At 42.0% G+C, this 12531-nt stretch overlaps 1 protein-coding gene across 2 annotated transcripts in view; it reads left to right on the top strand.

Annotated features, from left to right (window-relative positions):
* ddhd1a (DDHD domain containing 1a) overlaps positions 1 to 12531 on the top strand; it is a 44705-nt gene that overhangs the window by 15150 nt on the left and 17024 nt on the right. For both annotated transcript variants that reach the window (XM_029687886.2, XM_029687887.2), the window contains 2 exons: positions 91 to 219; positions 5085 to 5232. In XM_029687886.2, coding sequence (XP_029543746.1) covers positions 91 to 219; positions 5085 to 5232 — 277 coding nt within the window. The remainder of the gene's footprint in view (positions 1 to 90; positions 220 to 5084; positions 5233 to 12531) is intronic.

Genomic DNA, 12531 nt, shown 5'->3' with positions numbered 1-12531 from the left:
CCCCCTTCCTTGCTTTCTAATTTTTCCATCCCTCCATTTTGCCCCTTCCTCCCTTTCCTACTTCTCCATCCCTCTCTTCTTCCTCTGTAGCTGTCCACAGTTTGAAATTGAGTCGGACCCACGTGGACTGGCACAGTGTGGACGAGGTCTACCTCTACAGCGATGCCACCACCTCCAAGATCGCCCGCACTGTCACCCAGAAACTGGGCTTCTCCAAAGGTTAGAGGTCACTGACTGACAGCTCACTCTTCTGTTGAACCCTTCCTCCCCTTCCCCACCCCAATATCAAGTCGAGTGAAGATGTGGATCTGGCATGAGTTCTCAATCTCCTCTGACACACAAACCCACTACCAGCCAGCAAGCAGCTCATCCTATTTGCCTATTGTGTAGAGCAGGTGTTCTCAAAGTGGGGTCAGCGGACCCCTGAAGGTACTGTAGGGGTCCGTGGCCAGATCAAAAATGAAAGGGACAAGGGATCTGTGGAAAAAGTTTAGATGGTGTAATACAATAAAATATTATTCTACAATGTATGTTTTTAACCCTGGGCAACATGGGCCTGGGAGGCTAATGGATATTGGTATCCACAGTACCCAATACTTTAAGTATTTCCCCTATTTATATACACTATCGGTCAAAAGTTTTAGAACACCCCCATTATTCCAGTTTTTATTGAAATTTAAGCAATTCAAGTCCAGTGAATAACCTGAAATGGTACAAAGGTAAGCGGTAAACTGCCAGAGGTTTAAAAAAAAGTTTCAGTTACTGAAAAATAATGTAAAAAAAAAAGAAAAAGCAATTTTCAGGGAACAAACAATGGTTTAACAACTTACAGCTGTTCTGCAGCAATGAATTAAATTAAGCCTTGAAAGTTGATTCTAACAATTCCTGCAGGTGTCCCAATTTTTGTTGATTACTTACAAAACCCTCTGTTCCAACACTGATTTTATACAGACAGACTGTTACTACATCCTCATTATTTTGACAGTATTGTACTACAGGAAGTAGTATATTGCTATCATAAAAAAGGAAGGAAGGAAGACAGACAGACAATTATAATCCTTAAAAGTGTGGATCTTTCCTTTAGAGAAATTGCAAAGAAGCCAAGGTGTCAGTGAGTACAATTTCCTAGACCATCAAAAGGCACTTGGAAACTGGAGGAAACTCTGACCGGAAGAGAGATAGCAGACCCAAAACCACAACAGAATCAGAAGACAAGTTTCTGAGATAGGTGGCTCACAGGACAACCGCTTCAAGCACAGCTTAACACTGGTTGAAGTAAGCAAGTCTCCGTTTCAACTGTGAAGAGAAGACTTCAAGCTGCAGGTTTGACAGGTCGAGTGGCAGGAAGAAAGCCATTGCTAAGATGGCAAAATAAGAAAAAGAGGCTTGACTGGGCCATGAAGTATCACCAGTGGACTACTGAAGACTGGAAGAAGATCTTATGGACCGATTAAGCAAAATTTGACATCTTCAGTTCATCACGCAGGGTTTTTGTACGCTGTAGAGTAGGCGAAAGAATGGTTCCTCAGTGTGTTACATCAACTGTCAAACATGGAGGAGGAAACGTGATGGTCTTTTGCTGGATCCAGAGTCGGCGACTTGAACAGAATAAGTGGCACCCTGAACCAAAACAACTACCACAGCATTTTGCAGTGCCATGCAATACCCTCTGGTGTATGCCAAGTCAGGGGTTCATCCTACAGCAAGAAGTAACCCAAAACAGCCTGGAGGTATGTCAGAACTACCTTGTATGAAAATTACAAGACGGTAGGCTACAAATCATGGAATGGCCAGCACAGTCTCCAGACTTAAACCCCATCGAGCTGGTTTGGGATGCACTGGACAGAAGGGTGAAAGCAAAGCAGCAACCTACAAGTGCACACGTTTTGTGGTAACATCTTCAACAGTGTTGGGGAGAACTTTCTAAACAATATTTGATTTCCATTGTAGAAAGAATGCTATGTGTGTGTTTGGCTGTTATGTCTGCAAAAGGTGGCTACTTTGAGTCGAAAGTAGATTTACATTTTGATAAACAGAACAATTCCATTATTTATGTTTTGTCTCCAATTGTTTATTTGTTCTATGCTTTCAGAGTACATTAAACTGTGAATTTCAATAAAAACTGGAAAAATTTAGGTATTCTGAAACTTTTGACTGTTATATATATCAAAAGTTTGGGGTCACTTAGAAATATCCTTGTTTTCCATGAAAATATACATGAAGTAGTTGCAAAATTAATAGTAAACATAGTCAACATGTTGACAAGGTTATAAATAATTATTTTTAATTGAAAAAGTCAATGTGTCCTTCAAATTTTGCTTTTGTCAAAGAATCCTCCATTTGTAGCAATTACAGCCTTGCAGACCTTTGGCATTCTTGTTGTCAATCTGAAGAGATTTCACCCCATGCCTCCTGAAGCACCTCCCGCAAGTTGGATTGGCTTGATGGGCCCTTCCCACAACAGCTCAATAGAGTTGAGATCGGGTGACTGTGCTGGCCACTTCATTATAGACAGAATACCAGCTGACTGCTTCTTCCCTAAATAGTTCTTGCATTGTTTGGAGCTGTGCTTTGGGTCATTGTCCTGTTGTAGGAGGAAATTTCTCAAACTAGACACTAATGTACTTGTCCTCTTGCTCAGTTGTGCACCGTTGTGCTCCCACTCTCTCCATTCTGGTTAGGGCCAGTTTGCTTTGTTCTGTGAAGGGAGTAGTACACAGCATTGTACGAGCTCTTCTGTTTCTTGGCTATTTCTCGCATGGAATAGCCTTCATTTCTCAGAACAAGAATAGACTGACGAGTTTCAGAAACGTTCTTTGTTTCTGGCCATTTTGAGCCTGTAATCGAACCCACAAATGCTGATGCTCCAGATACTCAACTACCGTAATTGCTGGACTATTAAGCGCACCCGAATATAAACCGCACCCACTGAATTATTAAAAAATATGTATTTTGTACATAAATAAGCCGCACATGTCTATAAGCCGCAGGTGCCTACCGGTACATTGAAACAAATGAACTTTACACAGCCTTTAAACGAAACACGGCTTGTAACAAAAATAAATAGGCTTTAACGAAACACGGCTTGTAACAAAAATAAATAGGCTTTAACGAAACACAGCTTGTAATAAATATTAAACAGTAGCCTACCAGTAAAGTCATTGGTCACTATCTTCCTCCTCCTGTGCACTGAAACCACTGAAGTCATCTCCTTCGGTGTCGGAGTTGAATAGCCTCAGAATTGCTTCATCCGATGTTGGATCGTTTTCATTGTCGCTCTCGTGACTTTCATCCGGAGGCAAATACCCCGCTGAGCTCATGCTGCCCCTTCAACACGCAGCAGTCCAGCCTTTCGAAACCCATTGATGATAGTGGATTTTTTGACAATGCTCCACGCTGTCAGGACCCACTGGCAGACTTGACCATAAGGATTTCTCCCCACTTGTCATCCAAGCCTCCCACTGAACACGGAGCACCACCTTAAATGCACGATTTACACTGATGTCGAGTGGCTGCAAATACTTTGGGCCATCTGCTTTTCTTCCCTCTGAAAGGTTTGTTGTCTTTTTGCACTGAGTCAGTTCCTCACGCTGCTGTTTACAAAGTCTTATAATCTACTCATTAAGGCCAAGCTCCCATGCAGCAGGTCTATTTCCTTTTCCAACAGCCAGATCGATCGCCTTCAACTTGAAAGCTGCATCATATGCATTTCTCCGTGTCTTTGCCATGATGAGGGTGACAAAATTACTACCGTAATCAGAATGATGGGAAGTTTGAGCGCGCTCGATTTACGTCACATTATGTGACGGTGCTCAGTTTTTTGGCGGCATGAATCTTGTGAAAGCGGGAAAAATCCATAAATTAGCCCCGTCATTGTATAAACCGCGAGGTTCAAAGTGTGGGAATAAAGTAGCGGCTTATAGTCCGGAAATTACGGTAGTCGAAAGAAGGCCAGTTTTATTGCTTCTTTAAACAGAACAACAGTTTTCAGCTATGCTAACATAATTGCAAAATGGTTTTCTAATGATCAATTAGCCTTTTAAAAATATGAACTTGGATAAGCTAACACAACGTGCCATTGGAACACCGGCATGATGGTTGCTGGTAATGGGCCTCTGTAGATATTACATAAAAAAATCAGCCGTTTCCAGCTACAATAGTAATTTACAACATTTAATGTCTACACTGTATTTCTGATCAATTTGATGTGATTTTAATGGACAAAAAATGTATATATTTTTTCTTCATAAATGCACTACAATTTTAAGCTTTAAAACTGCAATGTTTTCTCTCTGCCTTGTGGCAAAATGTGTAGAATTGCAGGATATTAGCTTTAAAGCTGCAACAACAAAAACTCTCTGCCCCATGACAAAATGTGGGCCTTTTAAATTGTTCGATCCCAGGGCCGAGACTTGGTTTGTCCGGCCATGCACTGCCGACGTCATAGTAAAACTCCTTGTATGTTATTTAAAAAAGAAATCTCACTCTAGTTGTGTTCTGATTATGAGGGGGTCCCTGATGAATTTACTATCACAAAAGAGAGTCCCGACACCAAATAGTTTGAGAACCCTGGTGAAGAGTAGTGTTAGCATAGGAAGACAGCCACGCATGCAGCCTGAGCCACAGACACAGCGGGAGGCTTCCAGTATCCTACTGCCTCTGTACTTTACTATTGTAAAGTGGCTGTTCCACTGGATGTCTTAAGGTGAACGCACCAATTTGTAAGTCGCTCTGGATAAGAGCGTCTGCTAAATGACGTAAATGTAAATGTAAAATGTAAACTCAGTCACCTTATTGCTACTTTCAGATATAGGATGGCCTAGGATGTTCATCACCATAACTGTATGCATGTTGTGTGGTCATTTCATTGTGGCCTCTGTGAAATGTAATTTCACGGTTTGAGTCTATCAAGCCTTAATCAAGACTTTACCAATGTTGAACACAAGTGAACAAACGCTGATGAGCGAAACATTGTTGGCATTTGTTGGGCAATGTGCAGCCACCCAGTATGTTGATATTTTCCTGACACTGTCCCCCTCTCCACTGCCTGTTCACCCTGTCTCCATCCCCTGTCCCCTCTGTAGCCTCTAGCAGTGGTACACGGCTCCACCGGGGCTATGTGGAGGAGGCCTCCTTGGAGGACAAGCCCCCCCAGACCACACACATAGTCTTTGTGGTCCACGGCATTGGACAGAAGATGGACACAGGACGCATCATCAAGAACACTGGCATGTGAGTGCTCTCTCATTCACTGTGTGCATGTTATAGTTATTTTACTGGGAGACATGGTGCTGCCAACATCGTGGAGGGTCATGTGTTGAACTCTGTATATCTATGGCTCTGAGGTAACATAGTATGCATCCCAAATGGCCCTATTCACCCTGGTCAAATGTAGTGCACTATAAATGAAATAGTGTGCCATTTGAGACATAGCCATGTTGATTTTTCTACTGTTTGTGGAGAGGCTGGGACAGTTTGATCTACTGTGGAATGATGTAGCTACATGCACTGCTGTCTGCTGATCGGGTGGCATGAAGCTTCAGCCCACACGTCTTGATGTGGGTTTCCATGGAGATGGGAATCGGTATGGAATGGACCACAAAGTGTTTGTCTGTTTGAGAACATGTTCACACACATACGTGTGTTTGAGAATGCACACCTGTCTTAACGTGGATGTGTCCTGTTCCTGTCCTAGATCTTATTCGTTCATAATTTGGTCGATTGCCCCAGCGCTTGACTTAGACCGAAATAGGTGCCTGTACTCATTTTTGTGCCGGTACTGTTTACATTTAGGTGCAGGAGCTCCGCAATACTTTTCAGCTAATATGTTATAAGAGTAACAGGACCTCAAGCAGTAGAACATTTGAGGTGCCGTACTCCGCTCCGGTGAGCTCCTGCCCAAGTCAAACACTGGATTGCCCTCATTGATGTCATTCTATGAGACGTTTATCATGTCAGACTGGTTAGGGCGCAGCTTTCACATAATTGCATCGTCATGATGTTCACCAGATGCTATCTTAGGAATGCAAGTAAGTTCTTATCAAATTTGATTCGTCACAAACACATGGTTAGCAGATGTTAATGCGAGTGTAGTGAAATGCTTGTGCTTCTAGTTCTGACAATGCAGTAATAACCAACGAGTAATCTAACCTAACAATTCCACAACTACTACCTTATACACACAAGTGTAAAGGGATAAAGAATATGTACATAAAGATATATGCATGAGTGATGGTACAGAACGGCATAGGGTAGTACAGAACGGCATAGGCAAGATGCAGTAGATGGTATAGAGTACTGTATATACATATGAGACCCAGTCTGGGTCCATGTGTAGGCGATGCTGACATATGAGATGAGTAATGTAGGGTATATAAACATAAAGTGGCATAGTTTAAAGTGGCTAGTGATACATTTTTACATCAATTCCCATTATTAAAGTGGCTGGAGTTGAGTCAGTGTCAGTGTGTTGGCAGCAGCCACTCAATGTTAGTGGTGGCTGTTTAACAGTCTGATGGCCTTGAGAGAAGCTGTTTTTCAGTCTCTCGGTCCCTGCTTTGATGCACCTGTACTGACCTCTCCTTCTGGATGATAGCAGGGTGAACAGGCAGTGGCTCGGGTGGTTGTTGTCCTTGATGATCTTGATGGCCTTCCTGTGAAATCGGGTGTTGTAGGTGTCCTGGAGGGCAGGTAGTTTGCCCCCGGTGATGCATTGTGCCGACCTGGAATTAAACATCGAAGTTAGTATTTAGGTCAGAATTATGTAAGGAATAATCACACAGTGCATATATCAAATGCCATAGTCAACTTAATCATCTTTTTCTTGCCAAGGTAGTATTTACCATCCACATTCTCTTCTAAACCTCCCCTTTCCACTTTGAAAGGTATTTTCTTGCCCCATTCTCCATCAGGTCACTCTTTATGCCAATGAGACAAGGTGGCTAGTTAATTTGGCCAACAAGCAGAGATAATATAGGGAGCTAAAAACAGGAGATTAAACATTGTTAGATTTTGGGTTAGCCAAAGCAAACGGGCTAGCTAGCTAGTTATCTGCCTAGCCATTTCATTTGCACTCACCCTCAAAAAAAAAATTCAACAGCACAAGTATATCTGAGAAATACTTATCTTACTCCATGAAATATATAATATTACAAAGGCAGAAGGTAATTAAAGTGCAATTTACCTCTGAACCCACCAACAAAAATCTCCTTTGGAGTGAAGACGTGCACTTCAAGAGCCGTGGTGGAGATACAGGGTTTGACTAACAACTTTGAGAGCCAATGGACTTAGTTTTGAAGACAAGCTATTTTTTATACATTTCATTGGTTTTGCAGACATAAAAGGGAACCAATAGTATAAATTCTTGTAAAACCTTTACATTTTAAATCACATTTTGAGTGATAATGTTTTAATCTGACAGCGACAATATACAGTGCCTTCAGAAAATATTCATACCCCTTGATTTAGTCCACATTTTGTTGTGTTACAGCCTAAATTTAAAAATTGATTTGTTCTCATCCATCTCCACACAATACCCCATAATGACAAAGTGAAAACATGTCCCAATAAATTGACAAATTTATTGAAAATTATATATTTCTAAGTATTCACACCCCCTGAGTCAATTATGTTGTGACTCTTTCTGGGTAAATCTCGAAGAGCTTTGCACAACTGGATTGTTCAATATTTGGATATTATTACAAAAATTATTCAAGCTCTGTCAAGTTGGTTGTTGATCATTGCTAGACAGCCATTTTCAAGTTTTGCCATAGATTTTCTAGCCAATTTAAGTAAACTGTAAATAGGCCACATTCAGTGTCTTGGTAAGCAACTCTATTAGGCTTTGTGTTTTAGGTTATTGTCCTGCTGAAAGTTGAATTTGTCTCCCAGTGTCTGTTGGAAAGCAGACTGAACCAGGTTTTCCTCTAGAGCTAAGCGCAGTAGAAATCCTATTCTGTTTATCCTGAAAAACTCCTTAGTCCTTGCCGATGACGAGCATGCCCATAACCTGATGGAGCCACCACCATGCTTGAATATATGAGTGGTACTCAGTGATGTTTTTGTTGTGTTGGATTTGCCCCAAACACAATGCTTTTTTAAAAACAGTTTTACTTAGTGCTTTATTGCAAATAGGATGCTTGTTTTGGAATACTTTTATTCTGTACAGGCTTCCTTCTTTGCACTATGATTTAGGTTAATATTGTGGGGTAACTACAATGTTGTTACGTCTTCAGTTTAATCCTACCACAGCCATTAAACTCTAACTGTTTTAAAGACACCATTGGCCTCATGGTGCTGTCCCTGAGCAGTTTCCTTTCTCTCTGGCAACTTAGTTAGGAAGGATGTCTGTATATTTGAAGTGAGTGGGTGTCCTGATACACCATCCAAAGTGTTCACTTCACCATGCTCAAAGGGATATTCATTGTCTCCTCCCTGATTTGTATGTCACGTGCTGAATACAACAGGTAGACCTTAGCATGAAATGCTTACTTACAAGACCTTAACCAATTCAGAATTTTAAGAAAGTAAGAAATATTAGCAAATAAATTAAGAAAAATACGAAAAGTTATACATTACAATAATAACTGAGGCTGTACACAGGGGTTACCGGTACCAAATCAATCTGTGCGGGTATAGGTTAGTTGAGGAAATATGTACATGTAGGTAGGGTTGAAGGGACTATGCATAGTTGATAAACCGCAAGCAGCATAAAAAAGGGGGTCATTGCAAATTGTTCAGGTTGCCATTTGATAAACTGTTTAGCAGTCTTATTTATTGGGGGTAGAAGCTGTTAAGGAGCCTTTTGGACCTAGATTTGTCTCGGAATGCTCTAGATGGTGCAGCTGTCGAACATTTTGAGGATCTGGGTACCCATGCCAAATCTTTTCAGTCTCCTGAGGGGGAATAGGTGTTGTGGTTCCTTTTTCACAACCGTCTTGGTGTGTTTAGACCATGATAGTTTGTTAGTGATGTGGACGCCATGGAACTTGAAGTTCTCTATCCGCTCCACTACAGCCCCGTTGATGTGAATGGGGGTGTGCTTGGCCCCCCCCTTTCCTGTAGTCCGCAATCAGCTATTTTGTCTTGCTCATGTTGAGGGAGAGGTTGTTGTCCTGATACCACACGGCCAGGTCACTGACCTGTTTGTAATCTGTCTCATCATTGTCGGTGATCAGACCTACCACTGTTGTCGTAAGCAAACTTAATGATGGTGTTGGAGTCGTGCTTGGCCACGCAGTCATGCGTGAACAGGGAGTACAGGGGGGAACTAAGCATGCACCCGAGGGGCACCGTGTTGAGGATGTGTGTCGAATGTGTTGTTGCCTACCCTTACCACCTGGGGGTGGTCCAGGATCCAGTTGCAGAGGGAGGTTTTTAGTCCCAGGGTCCTTAGCTTAGTGATGAGCTTTGAGCACATTATGGTGTTGAACACTGAGCTGTAGTCAAAGAACAGCATTCTCACGTAGGTATTTATTTTGTCGGTGGGATAGGTGGGATGTAGTGTAATAGATTGCATCATCTGTTGGGTTGTTATGGTGTTTGTGAGCCATGACCAGCTTTTCAAATCACTTCATTGCTACAACCACTGGGGCGGCAGGGTAGCCTAGTGGTTAGAGTGTTGGACTAGTAACCGGAAGGTTGCAAATTCAAATCCCCGAGATGACAAGGTACAAATCTGTCGTTCTGCCCCCGAACAGGCAGTTAACCCACTGTTCCTAGGCTGTCATTGAAAATAAGAATTTGTTCTTAACTGACTTGCCTAGTTAAATAAAGGTAAAATTTAAAAAAGATGTGAGTGCTACGGGGCAGGTTACCTTTGCGTTCTTGGGCAAAAGAACTATGGTGCCATGCGCTGAGTACGCCTCTTGGTAATCTGTCTGGACCGGCGGCCTTGTGAATGTTGACCTGTTTAAATGTGTTAATCACATCAGCTACGGAGAGCATGATCACACAGTCGTCCGGAACAGCTGGTGCTCTCATGCATTGTTCAGTGTTGCTTGCCTTGAAGAGAGCATAGAAAGCATTTAGCTCTTGCGGCTGTATTTCCGCTTGTAATCCGTATTAGTTTGCAAGCCATGCCACGGAAGCTCTAGCCTTTAGCTCAGTGTGGATGTTGCCTGTAAATCCATGGCTTCTAGTTGGGATATGTACGTACGGTCACTGGGGATGACATCGTCAATGCAGTTATTGATGAAGCCGGTGACCGATGTGGTATACTCCCTCAATGCCATCGGATGAATCCCGGAACATATTGCAGTCTGTGGCAGAAAAACAGTCCTGTAGCTTTGCATCCACATCATTGGACCACATCCATATTAATCGAGTCACTGGTACTTCCTACTTGAGTTTTTGCTTGTAAGCAGGAATCAGGAGAACAGAATTATGGTCAGATTTGCCAAATGGAGAGCTTTGCAAGCTTCTCTGTGTGTGGAGTAAATGTTCTAAAGTAGTTTTTTCTTTTTCTGTTTGCACATGTCAAATGCTGGTAAAAATGAGGTAAAACGGATTTGTTTTCCTGCATTAAGTCCCCGGCCACTAGGAGCGCCGCTTCTGGGTGAGAATTTTCTTGTTTGCTTATGGCCTTAAAGCTTGTTGAGTGCTGTTTTATTGCCTGCATCGGTTTGTGGTGATAAAATAGACCTCTACGTTAACATTATATATATAAATTTTTATCTCACACTATATACATCTCCTCCTCATGGACTGCACCAGATTTGCCAGTTCTTGCTGTGAGATGTTACGGAGGCAAAAGATCCGACCATCACCCCTGGTGAGACATCCGCGACTTGTCAGTGAAGAGCACTTTTTGCCAGTCCTGTCTGGTCCAGCGACGGTGGGTTTGTGCCCACAGGTGACGTGCCCACAAGCCCTCAGTCCAGCCTCTCTCAGCCTATTGTGGACTGATGGAGGGATTGTGCTTTCCTGGTGTAACTTCGGCAGTTATTGCCATCCTGTACCTGTCCCGCATGGGAAACAGTGTTTAAACCCTTTATAATGAAGATCTGTGAAGTTATTTGGATTTTTGTGAATTCTTTGAAAGACAGGGTCCTGAAAAAGGGACGTTTCTTTTTTTCCTCGTGTGTGTACGCGTGCTCTCTACATCAGGAGAGCAAAACCTCAAGACTTCCTTAATATTAGAGGTCACACACCAGCTGTTTTTGACAAATAGACACAGCATACCACCCATCGTCTTACCAGAGGTGTCTGTTCGGTCTTGCCGATGCACGGAAAACCCAGCCAGCTGTATATTATCCATGTCCTTGTTTAGCCACAACTGAGTGAAACAAGATATTACAGTTTTTAATGTCCTGTTGGTAGGATATTCTCGAACAGAGCTCATCCATTTTATTCTCCAGTGATTGCACGTTCGCCAGTAAAACGGATGGTAAAGGTGGATTATTCACTCGCCGAGTAATTCTCACTAATCACCCGGATCTGCGCCCCCTGTATCGGCATCTCCTTTTCATGCGAATGACCGGCATTTGGGCCTGGTCCTGGAGGAGCCGTAAATCTTTTGCCTCCGATTCGTTAAATAAAACATCTTCATCCTATCCGAGGCGAGTAATCGCTGATCTTATGTCCAGAGGCTCTTTACGGTCATAAGAGACGGTTGCAGAAACATGAAAAAACACGCAGAATAGCCCAATTGTTTAGGAGCCCGTAAAACTGCAGCCATTCTCTCAGGCTACATCCTTACACAATTATTGCACAGATTGAGTCAATTTTTACTCCTGAACTTTTTTAGGCTTGCCGTAACAAAGGATTTTGATACTTATTGACATTTTCAGCTTTTCAGACATTTCAGATTTTTTATGAATTTGTTAAATCATAATTCTACTTTGACGTTATGGGGTGTTGTATGTAGGCCAGTGAAAAAACATTTCTAAATTCCGGTTGTAACAAAACAATGTGGAGAAAGTCAAGCGGTGTATATTCTTTCTGAAGGCACTGTATATCTTGCCCGCTCTGAGTTTTGGCGCTCAATCTTTTTTGTGACTATTCGGCTTCAGCTAACCATCCTAAAATCTCATTAGAAATTCATTTTTAAAAAATGTAGTAGTAACATTATAGGCCAGCTGTGCTATTATATTCAGTCCTGTTATGTAAAAGGCCAATGAATCATTGTGTGATCTTTAGACATTGATTCAACTTTTATCTAACTGCACCATTGTGAGAAGTGATGATCTTCTATGAGTAATAATGTTAAGTAATGAGTAAGACTATTAGGCATAGGCAATGGATCTTGATTAGTGTTATTTTAAACCATTGGAGCGCCCTTCGTGGTGCTGAAAGGACAGCTCCCGGATTGTGCAATGATGGTAAAGAAGTTGAACTAACTTGTGGTAGTGAAGGATATCTCGCCATTTAGCCAGTTCAGGAACAAACAAAACATTTCAGTATAGCCTAATAGGAATATGTGATATAGATATTTGTTGGCTATATCCCAATGTTAATTATTTTTGCTCTCCTCGCACTGTTTGCGAGGAGAACTTTAGTTGCCAGTAGGCATTTTAATTGTATTGTGTAGCT

Source organism: Oncorhynchus nerka, linkage group LG18, assembly GCF_034236695.1.
Source record: "Oncorhynchus nerka isolate Pitt River linkage group LG18, Oner_Uvic_2.0, whole genome shotgun sequence".
NCBI lineage: Eukaryota > Metazoa > Chordata > Actinopteri > Salmoniformes > Salmonidae > Oncorhynchus > Oncorhynchus nerka.
The sequence above is the reverse complement of the archived record's forward strand: the minus strand, read 5'-3'. Positions and strand labels throughout refer to the sequence as shown.